The sequence below is a fragment of the Salmo trutta genome, chromosome 29 (assembly GCF_901001165.1).
Source record: "Salmo trutta chromosome 29, fSalTru1.1, whole genome shotgun sequence".
Lineage (NCBI taxonomy): Eukaryota > Metazoa > Chordata > Actinopteri > Salmoniformes > Salmonidae > Salmo > Salmo trutta.
Genome location: NC_042985.1, coordinates 19034618 through 19060517, shown reverse-complemented (window position 1 = coordinate 19060517; position 25900 = coordinate 19034618). Strand labels below are relative to the sequence as shown.

General features: G+C 42.9%; 1 protein-coding gene across 2 annotated transcripts in view; it reads left to right on the top strand.

Annotated features, from left to right (window-relative positions):
• Nucleotides 1–25900, top strand: part of LOC115167052 (thrombospondin type-1 domain-containing protein 4-like) — a 42773-nt gene that overhangs the window by 3170 nt on the left and 13703 nt on the right. The window contains exon 1 of one of the 2 annotated variants that reach the window (XM_029721093.1): nucleotides 23068–23308. The exons of the other annotated variant lie outside the window; for it this stretch is intronic. Coding sequence (XP_029576953.1) covers nucleotides 23228–23308 — 81 coding nt within the window. The 5' untranslated portion in view covers nucleotides 23068–23227. Of the gene's footprint in view, nucleotides 1–23067; nucleotides 23309–25900 lie in introns of those variants that run through there. 2 annotated transcript variants of the gene reach the window in all.

Here is a 25900-nt window from a genome sequence, read left to right as displayed (position 1 = left end):
CTGTGTATACTCACCTAGGGAATATATTCAGCAGGTCAGGGCACATCCCATAGTAGCAGTGAGATGCTGTCATAAATTATATTGAGGAGACCAAAGTAGACTGATGACATAGACACAGAAACATCTGCTTTTCCTGCCTTGGCCCTTTTTGCTTGCATACAATAAAACCACATCTCCTACTGTAGCTGTAACCCAAGGCTCTGTTTATTCTGCCCTCTGTGTGGAGCTGGAGTCAGTTTGCAGCAGGCATCTCTTTACTTTGTATGGTTAAACTTTGACTCTGTTATTTGGCAAGGTGTCTGCAGAGGCTTATGGCTGCATTCTCTTTGAGCTCAATCAGATTTAGCCTATAGATATGTTGCATAGAGTAGAGTCCAGGTCTGTTTCTGCCTTGTCTGTTTCCTGTGGTCCTGCTCTACAGAAAGCACTGTGTGCTGAACTCTGTGTTGCTGTTTTTAATAAGCACAGGGTGTGTGTGAGTGTGTGTGTGTGTGTGTGTGCGGGTGGGTGGGTGGGGGGGATTTCCGAGTGTGATGAGAGGTGGTGCTGGGGCGTATAATGCAGGGGTATGTGTGTTTATTTATATGGACCACACACACCAATAGATAAGTCGATGTTCCCACTGCAGATCCTGGAGAGCTTGGCATCCTGCCCACTCATTCCCCTATAGCTCTACAGTCCTAAATACACACTGTAGACACAGACAGGTTTGACCTAAATTAGGCTCAGTGACAAACCCTGTATTATTGCAGTAGATAATTAGTTCTCAATGATTTACCTGGCTAAATACAGGTTGAATAAATAAATATTGATCCCCAACTAGTCGGGCTAAACACGTGTTTTGTGTGGTCCATCCCGGATCAATATGATAAACAACCTAGCTCTCAATCTGACCTCTGACCTAAGGTGACCCTGCATGCTTCTGGCTCATGTTCCTGACCCACTTTGATGATATATCAGTCAGACTTTATAGCTCAGTAAACACGGTGACATTTCCTTTAGGTCCATGTCTCAGAGCTCATACTGTTAGTCAGTCAGTGAGTTGAGTATCAGAATATTAGAGAATGTCAGAAAAACTGAACATCTTCTTTCTTCAAAATGGCCCTAGATAGTTGAAAAAAGGATTTGGCAGATATCCAGTAGTCATAGGTTAAAAATGTCAGTAAAGCCTGCTTGTATTGGTCCCTATTAAGTCCCTGTGCTTACTGTGAGGCAGGCAGGCTGCATGCTGAATGTAGGAGAGCTTAGTTGGCTAAACACTTGGTCTGTTCTGTGGTCTCTTTGTGCGCAGAGTCTTGCTTTGTATTAAGGTTGGTCTTCCTACAGCTGTGATGCCTTGGCTCCAATGAGTCGCCTCAGGGCTGTGGAATTGTGTTATATGCAATGCACTCTTGGTTAAAAAGCTCAAAATAACTGTGGAATTGCACTACACACTTGATTAGATAGCTCAACATAAACTGTGAAAGGAATGACGTTGAATGACTGTTGGCATGTGGCCCACTGTGCTCTCTTACGGCTCGTAAGAAAATTAACGGAATGGTGCCAGGTTTCATAGCAGCACTAGAACCATCCGGCATGAAGGTATTCTCAGAGCTAGAGAGACATCTATCTCTGTCAGTGAGAGAGTAGTAAAACCATATTCTACTACTACAGTCCCTTTAGCTCAGTTGGTAGAGCATGGCGCTTGCAACGCCAGGACGGTGGGTTTGATTCCCGGGGCCACCCATACGTAACATTGTATGTACGCATGACTGTAAGTCAATTTGGATAAAAGGCTTTGCTAAATGGTATAGATGTATTACATACAGTGGGCTCCAAAATTACTGCCACCTCTGACTGTCAATGCACAAAAAATATAAACCATATGATTATAGAGAGAAACTGAAAATACCAACATGAGAAATACTCTACTTTATTAATGTTTCAATGGAACCCACCAAAATCATTTATTTATTTAATTAAAAATCAATGTCCTCCAAATTAAGGTTTCACCATTAATGGCACCCTTAAAGATTATTGTAAATAACAAGAGTGTCTGCTAAATGACTAAAATGTAACTGGCAGTTCAAAAGAGACAGATGGTCGTAGACCTTCATAAATCTGTTAATGGCTACAAGAAGATCCACAAACGATTGAATATACCACTGAGCACTGTCAGGATAATTATTAAAACATTCAAAAGATATAGAACAGTTGAAAACCTCATGGGTTGAGGACGCAAATGCATTTTGGCCCCAGGATAGGGAGGAGGATGGTGAGAGAAGCAACAAAATCCCCAACAATCACTGTGAAAGAATTGCAGGCCTTGGTGGCGTCTTGGAGTCACCAGGTTCAAACGCCACCTCCACAACCACAGGCTCTTTGGAAGGGTTGCCAGAAGAAAGCCCTTTCTGACCCCAAGACACAGATGCAAGCGCTTGGAGTTTGCCAAACGTAATTTAAATTATGAATGGAAGAAGGTGGTCAGATGAGACCAAAATTGAACGTTTTGGTCAGATACAGCATCGGCATGTTTGGCGTCGAAACAGAGATGCATACAAGGCACCTCATACCCACGGTGAAATATGGTGGTGGGTCAGTGATGTTTTGGGGCTGTTTTAATTCCAGAGGTCCAGGGACACTGGTTAAGATTTTTTGGCATAATGAATTCCACCAAGTATCAGGCAATTTTGGCTGACAATCTGGTTGCCTCTGCCAGAAGGCTGGGACTTGGCCGTAGGTGGACTTTCCAACAAGACAATGACCCAAAACATACCTCGAGATCCACACAGAAATGGTTCTGTGACAACAAAATCAATGTTCTGCCATGGCCATCTCAGCCGCCGGACCTCAATCCAATAGAAAACCTGTGGCATGGGTTGAAGAGGGCAGTTGATAAGCGCAAACCCAAGAATGTGAAGGATGTTGAAAGGATCTGCATAGAGGAATGGTTCAAAATCCCTCCAAATGTGTTTCTTAACCTTGTCAAACATTACAGGAAAAGACTCCATGCTGTTTTCCTTGCCAGAGGTGGATGCGCTATGTACTAAATGAGGAGTGCCAATAATGATGAAACCTTGATTTTGGTGAAATGTGTTTTGTATTAAATAATTGTATGATTTTGTTTGGTTCCATTGAAACATTAATAAAGTACAGTATTTCTCACATGTTGTTATTTTGAGTTTATCTCTATAATTATATTGTTTATATTTTTTAAAGTATTGTTTGTGCATTGCCAGTCAGGAGTGGCAGTAATTTTGGAGCCCACAGTACATTACTTTAGCAGACTGAGAACACTGCTAAGTTCTTCTCTCTACATAGGTGCTTTAGTTGATACTTTCCATGGGTTGCCTTAAATTCCACGGGGCTCACACACATCTCACTCAGATCCATGGGACAAATCCTCAAATCCACCCTTCATGTCTAATGGCTTTTTGTTACTGGACACGGTACCCATATGCTACTGTCTACTCTGGTTGAGTTGATGTGGTATTTCTACGTACATACAGTACAGTAGAGGAAAATCTTATAGGGTGTAGGGATATCTCTATAGGTATTGTAAAGTGACAAATGTGTTATGTGGGGTCTTTGACATAAGGAAGCAAAGAGTAAACAAAGAACAGAGAGAATGAGCTGGAAGCTGCTCTTTTGATCAATATTACTGCTAAAGATGGCTACTGTATCTTGCCTATGCCGTTCGGCCACCACTCATTTATATATTTTTATGTACATATTTGTACTCATTCCTTTATACTTGTGCGTGTATAAGGTAGTTGTTGTGAAATTGTTAGATTACTTGTTAGATATTACTGCATGATCGGAACTAGAAGAACAAGCATTTCGCTACACTTGCATTAACACCTGCTAACCATGTGTATGTGACAAATAAATTTGATTTGATTTGATTTTTGATTTGAAAAACTTTGTGGCTTCTTCTATGGCTTCCTGTATTTTCCTTGAAACAGAAAAATTTGGTCGGAACTGTTTGAACTTGTCATGATCCTCAGCGCATGTGCTACTGACTCTACCTACCAAGAAATGCATTATTTCAGGTGCTGTTTCTCCCCTCTGTATAACACAAAGAGGAAAAGCCTGTCCTCTGTAGAGGACTGTTACATATTCCTACATATATTATAGTCAGGATATCTCTACTTTTTAACAGATTTATGTCTTCATAAAGAGCCTTCATCATGAGAGTGAGTACAACAGTATTAGTGTAGTGTGCACTGTAAACTGTGTTTGACCGATGCATAGAGGCTAAACGAGGTCTCTTTAGGATACCCCTTTGTCTCTTAACAGTGGAAAGACTGAGCCCTACCTATGAATCATGAGCTTAATGTGAAAGGCTTGGACCTTGTCACTGAATACGGTGCGCCTCATACACGATCCAGGTTTTATGCTGAAAGAAGGAAAACCCAGATTTAAGCCATAGAAAACATTGAATGTGGTTACACATTTCAGATGGATGCCAAAATAAAGCTGCTTTTATGGCTGGAATTCCATTGAATTCCATTCTTTCTCTTTATATGACAAGGATAGGCACTTGAGAAGGGTGTGTGTATTTTTAAATGGCAACTTTTCTGCTGGCGGGTGATGGTGGGGCTGAAGATAGGGTGAAATATATCCGGGCTGGAGAGTTGTATTATTCCACCTCAGTATCTGGAGGGTGTGTTCTGAGTGCTCTGTGGATATTTAGGAGATAAAACTTTTACCACGTCCACCGTAACAGTAACTTAATGACACCCCCCCCCAAAAAAAATCCTCAACATCCACTGATGGTCATTCTGGTCAATACTTTCGCATGCGTTATACCTCTCTTTTTATTTTACATTTACTGTGTTTTTATTGAACACTGAGGATAGAGTGCTAGCCTAGGCCCTATACCCTTTACATAACAGATGGCCCTTCTGTTCCTTCCTTTAAACTTTCTTCACACCAGTTAAAGAAACATTTCCTTGTGAATGTATTCAATAGTACCGTATGGTTTCAAATGGTTTCAAGCAAGGAGAGTATAAGGGTAAAATGACCTCTTAAAGGCTGAAAATAGTGTGGGCTAACACAGGTCCCTGTTCTGACAGGGTAAAACCATAGACTCCTACTACAGCGGTCTCTTCCCCAGAGCCTTGTCTTGGCTGTCGAAGTCATCTCTGCTGATCTAGATCCCCCACTGGTGTCTTTGCCAGTGCTCTGTCTCTGTTCCATATCTCATTTTCATTATGTGTGTGATGCCAGGTTTTGTGCCTGTGTGAGTCTATGAGTCCGCCCTGTCCTGGGTCCTGGGTCAGGAGCTTGGCTGCCTGGCTGCCTGGCCGTTGCAGTGGCTCCCTCTCCTCTCCACCCCAGTGCTGCTGTGGCTGGCCTGCATCCCACTGCATCCCTCTCTGCCAGGCTCACCCTAACACAGCCAAGCCTCCCCTCGCTCCCTGCAAAAACTCCTCCACCGACCAACAGACACCTGCATCTGTTTTAGGCATTCCCCGGGCAGGGAGCGACTGACTTGTTAAAATGGGGATGAGAGGTTCTGAAATACGGCCGGCACAGACTGGTGGAGAGATCACAACCCTGTCTCTCTCACGACAGGCCCCGCTGCAGGCCCCAGCATGTTATCCACCATTTTCTGGGTATGAAGAGGCACTTTAGTCAAAAGAGCCTGGTCTTACATTTACATTGACATTTTAGTAATTTAGCAGATGCTTTAATCCAGTTAGTGCATTCATCTTAAGATAGCTAGGTGGGACAACCACAGCTCAGTCATAGTAACTACATATTAACATGGATTAGGACCTGCACCGCTTCCTGTGTGAGGTAGGGTCGTACTCTACGGATGTTTTAGAGCATGAACCTGCAGGTGCTAGTCACTGCTTTGATGTTTGCAGAGAACGACACAGTGTTGTCCAGGGTCATGCCAAGGTTCTTTGCACTCTGGGAGGGGGACACCGTGGCATTGCCAACCGTGATGGAGAGGTCTTTGAGTGGGCAGGCCTTCCCCGGGTGGAAGAGCAGCTCTGCCTTATTGAGGTTGAGCTTGAGGTGGTGGGCTGACATCCAAGCAAAGATATCTGCCAGGCACGCAGAGATGCGTGTCTCCACCTGGGTGTCAGAAGTGGGGAAGGTGAAAAGTCGTTGAGTGTCATCCGCATAGCAATGATAGAAGAGACCATGTCAGGATATGACAGAGTCGAGTGACTTGTTGTACAGAGAGAAGAGGAAGGGGTCTAGAACCAAGCCCTGGGGGACACCAGTATTTAAAAAAATATATATATTTCACCTTTATTTAACCAGGTAGGCTAGTTGATAACAAGTTCTCATTTACAACTGCGACCTGGCCAAGAATAAAGCAAAGCAGTTCGACACATACAACAACACAGAGTTACACATGGAATAAACAAACATACAGTCAATAATACAGTAGAAAAAATCTATATACAATGTGTGCAAATTAGGTAAGATAAGGGAGGTAAGGCAATAAATAGGCCATGGTGGCGAATTAATTACAATATACAAATTAAACACTGGAGTGATTGATGTGCAGAAGATTTGGGGGTGACTAGTGAGATATACCTGCTGGAGCGCGTGCTACGGGTGGGTGCTGCTATGGTGACCAGTGAGCTGAGATAAGGCGGGGCTTTACCTAGCAGAGACTTGTAGATGACCAGGAGCCAGTGGGTTTGGCGACGAGTATGAAGCGAGGGCCAGCCAACGAAAGCGTACAGGTCACAATGGTAGGTAGTATATGGGGCTTTGGTGTCAAAACGGATGGCACTGTGATAGACTGCATCCAATTTGTTGAGTTGAGTGTTGGAGGATATTTTGTAAATGACATCACCGAAATCGAGGATCGGTAGGATGGTCAGTTTTACAAGGGTATGTTTGGCAGCATGAGTGAAGGATGCTTTGTTGCGAAATAGGAAGCCGATTCTAGATTTAATTTTGGATTGGAGATGCTTAATGTGAGTCTGGAAGGAGAGTTTACAGTCTAATCAGACACCTAGGTATTTGTAGTTGTCCACATATTCTAAGTCAGAACCGTCCAGAGTAGTGATGCTGAACAGGCGGGCAGGTGAGGGCAGCGATCGGTTGAAGAGCATGCATTTAGTTTTACTTGCATTTAAGAGCAGTTGGAGGCAACGGAAGGAAAGTTGTATGGCATTGAAGCTCGTCTGGAGGTTAGTTAACACAGTGTCCAAAGAAGGGCCAGAAGTATACAGAATGGTGCCGTCTGCGTAGAGGTGGATCAGAGAATCACCAGCAGCAAGAGCGACATCATTGCTGTATACAGAGAAGAGAGTCGGCCAGAGAATTGAACCCTGTGGCACCCCCATAGAGACTGCCAGAGGTCCAGACAAGAGGCCCTCCGATTTGACACACTGAACTCTATCAGAGAAGTAGTTGGTGAACCAGGCGAGGCAGCCATTAGAGAAACCAAGGCTGTTTAATCTGCCGATAAGAATACGGGGATTGACAGAGTCGAAAGCCATGACCAGCTCTGAAACCAGATTGCATAGCGGAGAAGGTACTGTGGGATTCGAAATGGTCGGTAATCTGTTTGTTAACTTGGCTTTCGAAGACCTTAGAAAGGCAGGGTAGGATAGATATAGGTCTGCAGCAGTTTGGGTGTAGAGTGTCTCCCCCTTTGAAGAGGGGGATGATCGCGGCAGCTTTCCAATCTTTGGGAATCTCAGACGATACGAAAGAGAGGTTGAACAGGCTACTAATAGGGGTTGCAACAATTTCAGCAGATCATTTTCGAAAGAGAGGGTCCAGAATGTCTAGCCCAGCTGATTTGTAGGGGTCCAGATTTTGCAGCTCTTTCAGAACATCAGCTATTTGGATTTGGGTGAAGGAGAAATGGGGAGGCTTGGGCGAGTTGCTGTGGGGGGTGCCGGGCAGTTGACCGGGGTAGGGGTAGCCAGGTGGAAAGCATGGCCAGCCGTAGAAAAATGCTTATTGAAATTCTCAATTATAGTGGATTTATTGGTGGTGACAGTGTTTCCTAGCCTCAGTGCAGTGGGCAGTTGGGAGGAGGTGCTCTTATTCTCCATTGAATTTAAAGTGTCCCAGAACATTTTTGAGTATGTGCTACAGGATGCAAATTTCTGTTTGAAAAAGCTAGCCTTAGCTTTCCTAACTGCCTGTGTATATTGGTTCCTGACTTCCCTGAAAATTTGCATATCACGGGGGCTATTCGATGCTAATGCAGTACGCCACAGGATGTTTTTGTGCTGGTCAAGGGCAGTCAGGTCTGGAGTGAACCAAGGGCTATATCTGTTCCTGGTTCTAAATTCTTTGACTGGAGCATGCTTATTTAAGATGGTGAGAAAGAAATCCTCTACTGACGGGATGAGGTCAATATCATTCCAGGATACCCCGGCCAGGTCGATTAGAAAGGTCTGCTTGCTGAAGTGTTTTAGGGAGCGTTTGACAGTGATGAGGGGTGGTCGTTTGACCGCAGACCCATTACGGATGCAGGCAATGAGGCATTGATCACTAAGATCTTGGTTGAAAACAGCAGAGGTGTATTTGGAGGGCAGGTTGGTTAGGATGATATCTATGAGGGTGCCCGTGTTTACGGATTTGGGGTTGTACCTGGTAGGTTCATTGATAATTTGTGTGCGATTGAGGGCATCAAGCTTAGATTGTAGGATGGCCGGGGTGTTAAGCATGTCCCAGTTTAGTTCACCTAGCAGCATGAGCAGGGAAGATAGATGGGGGGCAATCAATTCACATATGGTGTCCAGGGCACACACCATGCTGGCGTTGCAAACACCATGCTCTACCATCTGAGCCACAGGGAAGAGACGTTAGCCAGGAGTAGACACTCGGATTGCAGCTAGCTAGGTGCAATGATCCAGGTGAGAAGGTTCAGAGCTTGCAGTAGGAATCTGGGGATATGGAGAGAAAATAGGTCCGTTATGTTCTGGTTTGAATCGCGTTGTACAAACTAGTGAGAGCTCTCCGAGCTAAAGGTAGCTGATGACCGCTAGCAGTGGTTAGCTGACTACTAGCTAGTAGCTAGTTAGCTGGCTAGCTTCTGTTGGGGGATTCCGATTCAGTGGTAAAGAAAAATACTTTAGAAAAAAAGCAGATCCACACCACATTGGGTGAGGCGGGTAGCAGGAGAGTATTTTGAAGTTGAGGTGTAGAAAAATATTTAAAAAAGATATGCGAAGAAAAAGACATAAAAAGATATATACATGGGACACGACAAGATGAAGGACAAAGACGTCTGACTGCTACCCCATTTTGGAAGAGGAAGTGAGAATACGTGGTGCAGACACAGATTCTCTCCACCTCACCTGGTAGGAGCGACCTGCCAGGTAGGATGCAATCCAAGACTGTGCAGAGCCTGAGATGCCCAGCCCTGAGAGGGTGGAGAGGAGGATCTGATGGTTCACGGTGTCGAAGGCAGCGGATAGATCTAGGAGAATGAGAACAGAGGAGAGAGAGTCAGCTTTGGCAGTGCGTAGAGCCTCTGTGACACAGAGAAGAGCAGTCTCGGTTGAGTGACCCGTCTTGAAGCCTGACTGGTTAGGGTCAAGAAGATCGTTCTGAGAGAGCGAGAGAGATGGTCAGAGATCGCACGCTCAAGTGTTTTGGAAAGAAAAGAAAGAAGGGATACCGGTCTGTAGTTTTTTACGTCAGAGGAGTTGAGTGTTGGTTTCTTTAGGATGGGAGCGACTCTGGCCATTTTGAAGTCAGAGGGGATGCAGCCAGTTGTCAGGGATTAGTTGATGATGGAAGTGAGGAATGGGAGAAGGCCTCCAGAGATGGTCTGGAGAGGGGAGGAGGGGATCGGTTCAACGGGCAGGTTGTCAGGCGGCCAGACCTTACTAGTCGCAGGATTTCATCTGGAGAGAGAGAGTAGAAAGAGGTCAAGGCATAGGGTAGTTCTGTGTGGGACCAGTGGACTCAATAGGCTAAGAGAACCTGTTAGGGTATAGGGGGCAGTATTTTCACGGCTGGATAAAAAAATGTACCCGATTTAATCTGGTTACTAATCCTACCCAGTAACTACAATATGCATATACTTATTATATATGGATAGAAAACACCCTAAAGTTTCAAAAACTGTTTGAATGGTGTCTGTGAGTATAACAGAACTCATTTGGCAGGCAAAACCCTGAGACAGATTCTGACAGGAAGTGGATACCTGATGTGTTGAATTGACTTTAAGCCTATACCATTGAAAAACAAAGGGAAGGAGGAATATTTTGGCACTTCCTATTGCTTCCACAAGATGTCCCCAGCCTTTACAAAGTGTTTTGAGTCTTCTACAGTGAGATCTGACTGAAGAAGAGCGTTGGAACGGCGATGGCCCATTAGACACCTGGCGTGCGAGTTGATGGTGGGTACTCTCATTCCGAAACGTTTTAAAAGAGAACCCAATGGTCCGCCTTGAATTTTATTCATGTTCTGGTTAAAAAAGGCCCTAATGATTTATGCGATACAACGTTTGACATGTTTGAACGAACGAAAATATATTTTTTCCGTTCTTGAAGTGAAGTGAAGTCCGGCTGGCTTAGATCATGTGCTACAACACGGAGGTTTTTGGACATAAATGATGAGTTTTTTTTAACAAAACTACATTCGTTATGGACCTGGGATTCTTTGGAAGTGACATCTGATGAAGAGAATCAAAGGTAATGGATTATTTACATAGTATTTTCGATTTTAGATCTCTCCAACATGGCGGTTAGTCTGTATCGCAATGCGTATTTTTCTGGCGCAGTGCTCAGATTATTGCAAAGTGTGATTTCCCAGTAAGGTTAATTTTAAATCTGGCAAGTCCATTGCGTTCAAGAGATGTAAATCTATAATTCTTTGAATGACAATATAATATTTTACCAATGTTTTCTAATATTAATTAATTATTTTGTTGTCATGACTTGACTGCCGGTATTGGAGGGAAACGATTTCCTGAACATCAACGCCATAGTAAAACGCTGTTTTTAGATATAAATATGAACTTGATAGAACTAAAAATGCATGCATTGTCTAACATAATGTCCTAGGAGTGTCATCTGATGGAGATTGTAAAAGGTTAGTGCATAATTTTAGCTGATTTTATGGTTTTGGTGACGCCTGTCTTTGAATCGACAATACACTACACACAGCTATTGTCAATGTACTCTCCTAACATAACCTAACTTTATGCTTTCCCCGTAAAACCTTTTTGAAATCGGTAAACGTGGTTAGATTAAGAAGATGTTTATCTTTCAAAGGCTGTAAGTTAGTTGTATGTTTGAGAAATTTGAATTTTGACATTTATTTGGTTTCAAATTTGCCGCTCTTGAAATGCACCTGCTTTTGATAGGGTGCGCCACGGGTGGCACGCTAACGTCCCACATAGCCCCAAGAAGCTAAGAGAATGAGGAGTTGATTTCATCAACCTGGAGGTGGTGGAGGATTAAGGAGGGAGAAGGTGGAAAAGAGTTTCCTAGGGTTAGAGGCAGAAGCTTGACATTTAGAATAATAGAAAGTGGCTTTAGCAGTGGATACAGAGGAAGAGAAGGTAGAAAGGAGGGAGTGAAAGGATGATAGCTGCCCGCCGCCCTGTTCTATAAGCTAGCAATGAGTCACGGAGCAGGAGGGTAGGACCGAGCTGGCTGGGAGGAGAGGGGACAGTGCGAGTCATAGGATGTGGAAAGGGAGGAGAGTAGGGTCAAATATGCAGAATCAGGAGACAGGAGGGAGAAGGATTTAGCTGAAGGGAGAGATGATAGAATAGAAGCGGAAAGAATAGTGGGAGAGAGAGAGTGAAGATTGCAAGGGCACATTACCATTTTGGGTAGGGGAGACAGAAAAGGAAACAAAGTAGTGATCAGAGACCTGGAGGGGGGTTGCAGTGAGGTTAGTAGCCGAACAGCCTCTAGTAAAGATGAGGTCAAGCGTATTGCCTGCCTTGTGAGTGGGAGGCGACTGGGAAAAGGTAAGGTCAAAAGAGGCAAGGAGAGGAAAAGAGAGTTGCAAAGAAATTAATTGAAAGGCAGACATTGGGAGGTTGAAGTCACCAGGTACGAAGAGCGGTGAACCATCCTCAGAAAATAAGCTTATTCAGGACCTCTCCAAGGGTATCTGGTGGGTGATAGATGACTACAATGTTGAGTTTGAGTGGAGAAGTGACAGTGACAGCATGGAATTCAAATGAGGAGATGAACAGGTGAGAGAGAAAATCTCCACTTAGGAGAAATTAGTAGCCCTGTGCCACCACCGCGATGACCAGATGCTCTATGAGAGAAAACGTAGTCCGATGAAGAGAGAGCAGCTGGAGTGGCAGTGTTCTCTTGTGTGATCCAAGTCTCCGTCAGGGCCAAAAAGTCAAGGGACTGAAGGGCAGCATAGGCTGAGATGAACTTGGCGTTCTTGACCACAGATCGGCAGATCCAAACAGTGCCAGAGACCAGGAATTCCACACGTGTTGTGCGCGCAGGATACACTAAATTAGAAGGGTTGCAGCGAAGGGGTGTGGAGCGTCTGTAAAGCCTACAGGGAGAGGAGCGAACAGGTATGGAAAACACACACAGTTGTAAGAGCAAAAGGAGATCATCTGAAAATAACTAGGTAAGATACTCAACTGAGCCTAGTGATGTGGAGCCTTCCTCTCTTTCCTTTCTCAAATAACTCGGCAGAACAACTCCGCAAAACCGTCTTTGTTTCGGTGACGGCCTTAGTTTTGCAACGAGACCGCCTCTGACACGCCGCTTAGAGCTGGCGCTGAGAAAACAGGGGAGACTGAAGTACTAATTGCCAATTGCATATTTATTTATTATGGATCCCCATTCTCTTCCTGGGGTGCAGCACAATGAAGGCAGTTTATACCATTTTAAAAACATTTCAATACATTCACAGATTTCACAACACACTGTGTGCCCTCAGCCCCCTACTCCACAACTACCACATATCTACAGTGCTAAATCCGTGTGTGTATGTGTGTGTGTGTGTGTATGCATGTTTCTCAGCCAATGATTGTGTTGCTTCACAGTCTCCACTGTTCCATAAGGTTTTTTATATGTTTTTTAAATCTAATTTTACTGCTTGCATCAGTTACTTGATGTGGAATAGAGTTCCATGTAGTCATGGCTCTATGTAGTACTGTGTGCCTCCCATAGTATTTTCTGGGGGACTGTGAAGAGACCTCTTGTGGCATGTCTTGTGGGGTATGCATGGGTGTCCGAGCTGTTTGCCAGTAGTTTAGACAGACAGCTCGGTGCATTCAACATGCATTCAACATGTCAATACCTCTCATAAATAAAAGTAGTGATGAAGTCAATCTCTCCTCCACTTTCAGCCAGGAGAGATTGACATGCATATTATTAATATTAGCTCTCTGTGTACATCCAAGGGCCAGCCGTGCTGCCCTGTTCAGAGCCAATTGCAAAGTCCTTTTTTGCGGCACCTGACCATACAGTAGTCAATGTGTGACAAAAATAGGGCCTGTAGGACCTGCCTTGTTGATAGTGTTGTTAAAAAGGCAAAGCATCGCTTTATTATAGACAGACTTCTCCCCATCTTAGCTACTACTGCATCAATATGTTTTGACCATGACAGTTTACAATCTAGGGTTACTCCAAGCAGTTTAGTCATCTGAACTTCAATTTCCACATTATTTATTACAAGATTTAGTTGAGGTTTAGGATTTGTTCCTAATACAATGCTTTTAGTTTTAGAAATATTTAGGGCTAACTTATTCCTTGCCACCCACTCTGAAACTAACTGCAGCTCTTTGTTGAGTGTTGCAGTCATTTCAGTCACTGTAGTAGCTGACATGTATACATAGACATTCTGGCTTTACTCAAAGTCAGTGGCATGTCGTTAGTAAAAATTGAAAAAAGCAAGGGGCCTAAACAGCTACCTTGGGGAATTCCTGATTCTAACTGGATTATATTTGAGAGGCTTCCATTAAAGAACACCCACTGTGTTCTGTTAGACAAGTAACTCTTTATCCACATTATAGTAGGGGGTGTAAAGCCATAACACATACGTTTTTCCAGCAGCAGACTATGATCGATCATGTCAAAAGCTGCACTGAAGTCTAACAAGACAGCCCCCACAATATTTTTATCATCAATTTCTCTCAGCCAATCATCAGTCATTTGTGTAAGTGCTGTGCTTGTTGAGTGTCCTTCCCCATAATAGTGCTGAAATTCTGTTGTCAATTTGTTTACTGTGAAATAGCATTGTATCTGGTCAAACACCATTTTTTCCAGAAGTTTACTAAAGGTTGGGAACAGGCTGATTGGTCGGCTATTTGAGCCAGTACAGGGGCCTTTACTATTCTTGGGTAGCGGAATGACTTTAGCTTCCCTCCAGGCCTGAGGGCACACGCTCTCTAGTAGGCTTAAATTGAAGATGTGGCAAATAGGAGTGCCGATATTGTCTGCTATTATCCTTAGTAATTTTCCATCCAGATTGTTAGACCCCGGTGGCTTGTCATTGTTGATAGACAACAATAATTTTTTCACCTTTTCCACACTGACTTTATGGAATTCAAAAGTACAATTCTTGTCTTTCATAATTTGGTCCGATATACTTGCATGTGTAGTGTCAGCGTTTGTTGCTGGCATGTCATCCCTAACTTTGCTTATCTTGCCAATGAAAAAATCATTAAAGTAGTTTGCAATATCAGTGGGCTTTGTGATGAATGAGCCATCTAATTCAATGAATGAAGGAGCCGAGTTGGCTTTTTTTCCCCAAAATGTCATTTAAGGTGCCCCAAAGCTTTTTATTATCATTCTTTATACAATTGATCTTTGTTTCATAGTGTAGTTTATTTTTTTTTAAATTTAGTTTAGTCACATGATTTCTTAATTTGCAGTACATTTGCCAATCAGTTGGGCTGCCAGAATTAATTGCCATACCTTTTGCCTCATTCCTCTCAACCATACAATTTTTCAATTCCTCATCAATCCAATGGGATTTAACAGTTTTTACAGTAATTTTCTTAATGTGTACGTGTTTATTAGTAACATAAATGCGTCAAGTGCAGCATCTTGTTGCTCCTCATTACACACCACAGACCAGCAAATATTCTTTACATCATCAACATACAGTGGGGCAAAGAAGTATTTAGTCAGCCACCAATTGTGCAAGTTCTCCCACTTAAAAAGATGAGAGAGGCCTGTAATTTTCATCATAGGTACACTTCAACTATGACAGACAAAATGAGAAAAAAAATCCAGAAAATCACATTGTAGGATTTTTAATGAATTTATTTGCAAATGATGGTGGAAAATAAGTATTTGGTCAATAACAAAAGTTTATCTCAATACTTTGTTATATACCCTTTGTTGGCAATGACACAGGTCAAATGTTTTCTGTAAGTCTTCACAAGGTTTTCACACACTGTTGCTGGTATTTTGGCCCATTCCTACTCATCATAAACGTTGACAAAATATATAACAATTATTTTAAGAATTATAGATAGACTACCCCTGGATGCAACCCCTGTGTCAGATTTTAAAATAGCTTTACGGAGAAAGCACATTTTTCAATATTCTGAGTACATAGCTCAGCCATCACGGTGAGCTATTCAGACACCCGCCAAGTTCGGGGCAACCTAAACTCAGAATTAGTATTAGAAATATTCTCTTACCTTTGCTGATCTTCGTCAGAATGCACTCCCAGGACTGCTACTTCCACAAGAAATGTTGTTTTTGTTCGAAATAATCCATATTTATGTACAAATACCTCCGTTTTGTTTGTGCGTACAGATCACTTATCCAAAGGCATCACGCGCGAGCACAGAACGAGAGACAAAAAGTCAAAATGTTTCATTACCGTACTTAGAAGCATGTCAAACGCTGTTTAAAATCAATCTTTATGGTATTTTTAACGTAAAATTGCAATAATATTCCAACCGGACAATAGCATATTCATTCAAGAAGAAAAAGAAGGAGGGGCGCCCTCGCGTGACCGCGCATATCCAATCCCTTTGTTGCCAGGCAGACCACTCAGAAACTGAGCTCCTATTATCTGCCCAGTGACAGGAAAATGCTCAAACCACTTTCTGAAGGGTTTAGACAGCCAATGGAAGCCTTGGGAAGTGCAACGTCCCCCACAGACACTGTAGCTTTGATAGAGAATCAAAAGAAGAACTACAATTCTCAGGCTTTTCACTTCCTGCTTGGATTTTTCTCAGGTTTTTGCCTGCCATATGAGTTCTGTTATACTCACAGACACCATTCAAACAGTTTTAGAAACTTCAGGGTGTTTTCTATCCAAATCTACTAATAATATGCATATTATAGTTTCTGGGTCAGAGTAGTAACCTGTTTAAATTGGGTACGTTTTTCATCCGGCTGTGAAAATACTGCCCCCTAGCCCAGACAGGTTAATTTCGTAAGATCAAACAATTCCCTGAAAATACCTAACACACCCAAAAGCGAAAATATTAATATCCTCACCTTCGAAATTCTCCATGTATGTAGGCTTGCAGAAATGCAGGAAAATAGTTTTTCAGCTGGGCCACTGTGTCCTGACTGAGACAAAGTATGGAATGAATTTACAGAGCGATGGGTAAGTTTAGTGTTTTTCGGGCGACATCCTCTATGCAACAATGAACCGATAGTAACGGTATTGTTTAGAAATAAACATTGTTTTTCAACCTTAGGGGGTGTCTAGACCGTTTATATTGTGACTGTGGGGTTTGACTTTTGAGAGAGAGAGAGCCCCCACATCCTCTGGGGGGGAAATAAATTCGGTTTTGAGAGGCTTGTGTGCTAATGACACGAAAGTGCCTAGCTGATTTCAAACACCCCATGCAGACACACACCCTCGAAAAACCCTTTGTTTTTGAAACACACACACATACACGCACACACACACGCACGCACACACACCCGTCTTTCCTGAAAGCCTTTTTTTCTTAGACATCCTGGGAGAGAGGGAGCGTGATATTCCAGGCGTTAAAGGTGAGATACAATTTTAAAACCCTTTATTTAATTCTAAATATTTAGTACAGACCTTTTAAAACAGGCTATAATTAGTACATACAATTTTACAGCGCAATATATAACAAAGCCAGAATGTTTTTATACACATACAAAAAAAAGTGTTATACATCCGGTATATATATATATTATTACAGCGCAGTACTACACTTTAATACCCTTTAAATGCTTATATTTATAACTGTCGGTTATAGGAAAGATTGTATTCATATAAAAAACATTGTTTTAAAACAATTGCAGACACACCCCCTCCGAAAAGCCCAATGTTTTGAAACGCACACACGCGTCTTTCCTGAATCATTTTCTCTGAGAAAAGATAGATTCCTTTCGTTAAAATGTGAGATACAATTTTAAAACCCTTTACTTAATTCTAAATATTTAGTACAGACCTTTTAAAACATGCTATATTTAGTACAAACAATTTTACTATTCCTTTCTTACAGATAAAGGGGCCGGCTATAGGGTTAGCCCTGACATCCATCCGTTTCCAATTCACCGTCGTCAAGACAGGCTCTCTTGCTCGCTAGATATCCCTCACACTCCACGTTCCGTAAGTTTTCATTCCATGGATAGATCAAACGTCGTGCATGTAGACCCCGGGTATGTCTTAAGGATAGAAGCGCCCAGCGGCGTAATTGTTCACGATTTTGGAAAAGATTGTCCAGCTTTTTCATCATGGCCAGGAATATATGATAATCGGCCCACTTAAAGCTAAAGACCGGCATAAAATAGTTCACATCCTTGCAGGCTTTGGAAAATACATATGAACTAATTGATTTTGTAGCATTTGAACTATCATAATGTTCACAGGCTAAAATTGTCACTTTGGAGTCGGGGGTATATGCCATTGAAAAGATTCTTATGGCTTTCAAATCATCGCGCCCGCACACCTCCTCTTCCAACGGGCAGGGATGTACCACTCAGGGCTTGTTCGATCTGACATTGCGCTAGCTGTATCTTAAGCCATTCTCTCATACGCAGCGCAGAAGAAAAACTCCAGGATTTTGCTTGATAAAGGGGGCTGGGGCCGCTGTCTGTGAAAATCTTCACAGTTGAATCCTCAGGTTGGAATATGTAAGCCATATGTCCATCACTCATATCCAAAACTTCTTTAAAACATTCAGGGGCCTCACACAAAATGTCCTCCATGCTTTTGTCATTGGGTTCTTGACACGAGGCACAAAGTACACCCAGAATTGGCCTTAGGAGACATGTTTAATTTCCCGTTTAATGTTCTGGGTTTATTTTTAATTTCTTTAGTGGCTTATCGTGGGCTCTTGTGGTGTTCTGGGGCTTATTTATAATGTGTCTGCCCCCCAATACCCCCGGACATTCCTGTTTCATAGACAACAGCCCTAAGGTCACTAAAACAGGGTGGGGGCCATACTCTTTGAAATGTTCAAACACATCCCCCAGTTCAATGAGGTCCCTACACATCAATCATCATGACAGCTTCAAAGGAACAGATGAAATATATGCATAAATTAACACTCACTCTAACGCATGAGAACAGGAACGACAGGATGCCCATATATGGGCACTCCCTAGAGCACGTGATGACTTCCCGCCAGGATGTCCTGACAGGATGCCCATATATGGGCATACACACGTGACCCATGACATAGGGTCATAAATCACACGTTTGACGTGTGCCGTCTACTGTATTCTCTCTCTGCCCTAGCTAGCAAAAAGACAGTACTAGACAACAGCAGTTAAAGACAAAAATGATACTTATCCTGGAGAGATCAGGAGTCCTCTAGTTATAGAATGATGTGCATTGAGAGGGAGCCTGAGAAGCTGGTTATATACTCAGAAAAGTGGTGAAATCACTCCCCCCTCCAATACAGTCACTGATTACCAAAACAACAGCAGTCAGTGATTGGGTGAGTTAGTATACATGCTGTAAATAATTCCCAATAGGACAGACAACATGTGTGAATCAGTGCAATACAGCATGTAGATTGTTTTTTCACTGTAGAATGCCATGCTTGTTAAAGTAGAGATGTTACTGTACATGGTTTAGGCCAGCCGGATGAGGAGGAGATGATAGTTGAAGGGGCGAAACCTAACTTCCACTTAAATCACACTTCAGTCATGCATTGATGTCAATGGGAGACTAAGTGAACATTTGATTTAAGCAGAAGTTAGGATTCTCAGAAGTTAGTGTGTCCTCTCAGCCTCCCTGGTCGCGTTCAGCCCTGCTCCACCTGTTTCGTTCTGGGTGACTGGCCTGTAATGTGCCGGCTGGATCTGTGGGTCAGACTTCTGCTGACCAATTCTCAGGGGTTGAGCACAGAGCTCATAAAGGATGTGTCTGGAGACAGGGGAGTCTTTGACCCTCTGAGTAGGGGCACGTTAAATCCTTCACGCTGTGAACAGAAAGTGTCTGCTTTCAATAAGACTCAAACTTGATGCATTTCCAACACTCTGTTAGTTCCGGTCTCCACCTCCTGGCTTTTACATTTAGGAAGACTCATTTCCTCTGAATACAATAAATACATTTTTGCTCTGTGTCTCTGAAGTCTGAGATATTTTCCCTGTTTGATGCGTTGTCTGGTAGATAAAGTGAGAGACTATTTACTCTAAATACAGTACACTGTACAAAGTTATGTGCATTTAATATTTCCATCCCAATTCAATTTTGAAATAAATAATACGGTAATTTACATGTATCTCCAACAACGGGCCGAACAATTTGGACTCATCCATTTGCTGACTGCTTACTGTCTGTGACAGCTGTTGATGGTCTGGCTTGACTTTCTAAAAGAGACGCAGGCTGCCTGTCCAGGCTTCTCCACTGTGTGAAACATCCCCTGGTCTCTACGGCCTTCACAGCCCCCGGACCTCCATGCTCATTTCCTGCCCCTGGTATTCAGCTGAAATATATGTCTCCTTTGTACTATGGGAGCTATCAGCTCCACTGAGCTTGAACAAGCCGTACATGAGTGCAAGATAGACCTGAACTATAGTACACAACTCTGGGGACAGGTAGTGGAGCAGAACAGATTACTGCCACGGTAGTGTTAAAGACTCTCTGACTGCTGTTGCTTCCTCTCGCAGGTTGAAACGAGTGCTAAACTGTCACTTTCGACTGGAACAGTATCTTTAACAGTACAGTACAGGGCAGGTTATATACTACTACTCTCTCATCAGTCTTTCTTATGAGTCAATAGAAAAAAATCTAACACTCTTTTTTATTTTTCTGGGAGACTGACCAAGGATGGTGAACTCCTCTAGTGATTGGTTTTTGGTATCCTGTGGTGATTGTTGTTCACTATACCATAGCCTAAGTAATATTATAGTTTTGGTAGTATGTGGTTATGGGCCATAGTGCAGCTGTACCTGAGAGGTGAACAGATTTATGAGGGGACCCTATAGGGTCATACAGTGTTATTCTTTACATTCAGTCAGCAGGCGCACACACTGACTGACTGCTGTTGACAGTGATTGGATTGGCTGTTATCTGGGTGGTTGTCAATGTCAATTGAGGAGCTATTTGAATGGATTTGAAGCTTCAATAGTTTGTTTGTTTCATCTGAAGGCCATTCAATGAGTGGTCAAGGTTCGCTGAATGGCAGGAATTATGGTCAATTCAGAGGGAGAATCATTGTGTGTTTGTGTGAGTGTGAGCGCACACAAGTGTGAAAGTGCATGTGTGAGCGTGCACGTGTTTGTGTGTGCTGCATATGTGTGTGAAAAAGGGGGTAAGTGCATTGGTACATACTTGTCGTGTCTAAGTGAATGTGTCATCAGTGCTGCAGGTGGGCTGCCCCCAGAGGTCAACCTGGTCATAAATGATCACCTTATCTGTGTCTCCTAACGACTTCATTACCATCAGGCTATTAGCAGGTGTGTCAAGCAGGAAAAAAACACCAGCATACAAACAGGATCAGTTTTCCCACAGAGCTTATATCCTGTCTATCTCTCAGCTACATCCCACATGGCACCCTATTCCTTATACAGTACCTTCAGAAAGTATTCAGACCCCTTCCCTTTTTCCACGTTGTTACGTTACAGCCGTATTCTAAAATGGATTAAATCATTTTTCTTTTCATCAATCTACACACAATACCCCATAATGACAAAGCAAAAACAGCTTTTTGCAAATGTATAAAAAATACAAAATTAAATATCACATTTACATAAGTATTCAGGCCCTTCACTCAGTACTTTGTTGAAGCACCTTTGGCAGCGATTACAGCCTCGAGTCTTGTTGGGTATGATTCTACAAGCTTGGCACACATGTATTTGGGAAGTTTCTCCCATTCTTCTTTGCAGATCCTCTCAAGCTCTGCCAGCTTGGATGGGGAGCGTCGCTGCACAACTATTTTCAGGTCTCTCCAGAAATGTTCGATCGAATTCAAGTCCGGGCTCTGAATGTCAAAAGACTTACAGTAATGGTAAGACCACCTGATGCTGTAGGCTAATGCATGTCTCTGGTGTGTGTGGATGTGTGTGGGTAGGAGACTTCAGGAATCAGACATTGGGAGCCAAGGCTGCTGACCTGACCCATATGTTGAAGGAAACACGACTCCATCCAGAACCAGGACATGCTTTACGTTTCAGTCTGTCTGATCCAGCAGCCGGCCTCAGGGTGTTAAGCGTACTGTTCAATATCAGTCCAGATTAGTATACAGTATATCAGGAGAGCATTAGTAGCTGATGTGTCTGAGATTATATAGATAGATATGCTGTTGAAAAGCTCTCTTCCCCATATACTACGTTCCCTGTAAACATGTGTGCAGCTGTTGTGTTGATGCAGAGGCTGCTCACTGCTCAGTCACTGGCTGTCAGTCAGTCTGCCTCTGGGAGAGAGAGAGAGTGCGAGCGAGTGGGGAAAGACAAGAGTGCCAGCAGAAGCCAAGTCCATATTTTGAGACTCCACTATCTAAACTTTGTCTTTTTGTCTGTCCATAATGCCTTTGCTTGTCGCTGTGAAAGATTTAAATACAATTGGAGATGTAATGGAATTAGATGCATTCAATAAGTGCTGATATGACTTGTTATCCTGTTCAGTGTTCTCAGTACTCTCATTCATATTATGCAGTGACTCACTGCTGGCTTTGCTTAACAGGGACAAGCCATTTTCTGTGCTAAAAAAAGCATATTTTCTCTTAATGGTGTGTAAGCACCTGTGGCCCAAAGAAGAGGGTGTGTTCACTAACAGCCTGCTGGAAATCTCTTTCTCTCTCGCTCTCTCTCTCTCCTCAAAGCCCAGCTGAAATACAGAATTGTAGTGGATACAGTCGTTTGCTGCATGTGCCTGTTGTGGTCTCCCTGTACCGCTTTAAAATCGGAAAATATTGCATTATCTCATGGTTAAGTGAACATGGCTGCAAAAATGCTCTTGGTCTACGAATCAAATACAGCCACAATGCCCTGATGCACCCACTATGGTCATATAATCTTATGTGAAAACCAACTGTCATAGTCTGATGAAGAGCGCACTCCTAAACCCCTAACTACAGTGTGTCCTGATGAATTAGTGTTTAATGTTGTGGAAACAATGGTGCAGCAATAGGAAAACCATATGATGAGTTCAGTCTTTTTGGCTCCGGCTTCTTTACTTCCAGCCTTCCTTGCGACGTGGCTCGCAATTAAGTGCTTGAGTATGCTTGTATAAGAGAGAGTGCAAAGGGATCGTATTGTTGCAGAGTTTGTGGTTTCTCCATGTTTAAGAATATGAAATGCAGTCCGTAGTCTGTCTATTTCAGTGTTAGAATGTCCACTTGACCACAAAGTGTTTTGGGCTGTTATGTTACTTTTCTTTGGCTGTCTGCTGTATTCCATTGTCAGTGGTCTAGATTACATTGCAATGGTATTCCATCAAGTCCTACTAAATAATGCTCAGCAAAGGTATCCAGTTGAGTTGTCTCACCAACACCTGTCCATTGTTGACTACACAGTAGGAGGCTTCATGTTCCACCATTCATAAACAATAAATACTCTTCCTCTTCCCTTCCCAAATATTTCCTTTTTCATTTAAACATCTCTCCACTAATCTTCTTTCTTCCCAGATATACCTTTCTCTCTCTCTCTCTCTCTCTCTCTCTCTCTCTCTCCCTCCCTCCCCCCTTCCGCCCCTAACATTTCCTCTTAAATGCCCCAGCCTCCCCAGCTGCGCCTCCTCCAGCTCAGTTTACAAGGCTGTGCATAAAGATCAGCAGAGTAGTGGTTTTGGCGTTCACTGCACTACAGGGGCAAGGCGAAACAGCCAGGAGCAGCTACCTTTTTCTACTGGATCTGTCTTAATGCATGACTGAGGGCTGCTGGTCAATAGTTCTTGGCCACATGAGAGAATGCTATCAGGTCTGGCTCTTCTGCTGCTTGTCTGCCTCCTCCACATGTTTGTGACTGCGCAGGGGAACCCGTGGTCACAGGTAAGACTTAAACCATACCATGGTCTTACTATGGACCCTCTCTCTGCTTTTCCACAGGTTGGGCTGAGACTGACCGTCTGGGACTGGCTACTCATCGCTCCCAGTCCCAGCACCTTTACACGTCCCAAACAGACATAAGAGGGACTCCCTCTAAAACTATGACCTGTATAAACCTGTATTATGAATGGAATTAGCCTGTTTAGCCCGGTGCTCTTCTTAAGTCATTCTCGAGCTGCTGAACTGTAAGTTGATAGTCGGATTCTAATAGATAGGTTAAGTTCTAAGTTAGTTCATGTCTTGGCTATGACTGCAGACTATAGATCATGAGGAGGAAGTAGGGATCAGATTAGGTATTTACTGTGGGACTGTTTTCACTGTTAAGCAGCTTTGGCAGTCTGTGCTGTTGACTCTGTAGCACATATAAAGCAGGCTGTTATATAGCTATTTAGGACAGTTTCCTTCAAAGTTGCACTTAGTATAACTGTGGAAACTCTAAAGGGGGATGTCTGGCTTGTAATAGGGCATAGATTGGCACAGCTCCATGTGTGTGTAGATGATTGACTACATGGCTGTGACATCACTGTGATACTGCTGCAGACAGGTGATGTACAGTCATAGAAATAGAATATCTCTTTCTAGTGCTGTGTGTACAGTATCCTGGTTTGATCTGTTCATCAAGGTCATATGCCTTGATGGAAGTAATTGTGAGTCCATGCAACCGGTTTGCTTTGTCTTCTGCTAAACATCTCTGTAAAAATGTGTGACATCAGGCGAAGCTGCAGTTGGTCATTTGGCAGGAGTTGAGATTGGTGTCTTAGAGAATGATTGTATAGGATTACCTGTTCCCTCCATAATACTCTCACTATAGGGCACCTTTCATTTCCACATGTAAACATGTAGGTGTGTCCTTAAGTTGTCTCTTACCCTGTATTTAGGCACTTTTTTAAATATCCATTCATTATGTTCCAAACATAAGATCCTCTACAAACAGATACTGATGACAGAGGAAACCCTCAGTGTTTTAAAGACTGTAGAATCAACACGGTTTGTGCTATTTCAGAGACGTTTACAAGCAGTGGGCATTTATGAGGCTGCTGTGCCCTTGACCTGAGGCCTGAGGCTGGGAGAGAGGTTTGACAAGTTTGTGGGGTACGTGAGAAAACATCCCCCAGTCATGACCAGTATATATCACTCTACTCTTCACTGTTGAGAAAACATCCCCCAGTCATGACCAGTATATATCACTCTACTCTTCACTGTTGAGAAAACATCCCCCAGTCATGACCAGTATATATCACTCTACTCTTCACTGTTGAGAAAACATCCCCCAGTCATGACCAGTATATATCACTCTACTCTTCACTGTTGAGAAAACATCCCCCAGTCATGACCAGTATATATCACTCTACTCTTCACTGTTGAGAAAACATCCCCCAGTCATGACCAGTATATATCACTCTACTCTTCACTGTTGAGAAAACATCCCCCAGTCATGACCAGTATATATCACTCTACTCTTCACTGTTGAGAAAACATCCCCCAGTCATGACCAGTATATATCACTCTACTCTTCACTGTTGAGAAAACATCCCCCAGTCATGACCAGTATATATCACTCTACTCTTCACTGTTGAGAAAACATCCCCCAGTCATGACCAGTATATATCACTCTACTCTTCATTGTTGAGGACCCCACTCCTATCCGGGGCAACAAAAAGTATTGGAGTTACTTTAGCTTGTTGCCATACTATTACCATGTTATTACCACTTTATCCTGTTTTGTATCCTGTGCTGACGTGAAGTGCTATAGTAGAGGGTGTCTTTAAAATGGATGGAGGAGCCCAATAGCCCTACTCCTCTCAGTGGGAAGAGTTATCCCCACAGTTCAGTCATTATTCCTGGTTGTTTTGGATACACACTTGGGGTTTGACACATGATTTATGTTGGGAAACGCCATGTAGTGGGAAAGAACCCATGAGTTATCACTGTCTGGTCCAAGAAAACCAAGAGTTTGTGCTTCTTTTAGTGGTTACAAACTCAGATTATTGCCTTGGCTTGGTTGACTTCCCAACACATCCATGATACAAGTTCCAGAGATGAAATCAGAGGAAAAGTCTGTGATTCTTGAAAGTATGTCTTCCATTCCTCCATTTACAGACAGATTGTGATGGTCCATTTGTCTATTTAATTTTGTGAAGCAAAATGTTTTAAAAAGTGCACACGCATGGAAAGGTTATAGGACATGAATAGATTTTCTAGTTCTTTGTTGAAGGCTGCCAATTTTCCCTCTCTTCTGTCATAGCAGCCAGAATGGCTATATTTCCTAATCTCCTTTTAATGCTGTAATCTGATATGGAAATGCCAATTGGTATTGGAAGTTGTACAGTACCATAACAGGTCAATTGGTATTGGAAGTTGTACAGTACCATAACAGATCTAGCACTATTCATTGGGAGCTGCCCTTGAATGTCTGATGGATGTAGTTTACAAAGTGACTTCATTATACTGTATGCAAGTGAAAATCACCTTTCACCTTGTGATCACTGAGCAGTCCCCAGCACTACAGTAGCCTACCTCCACCACAGCTGCAGA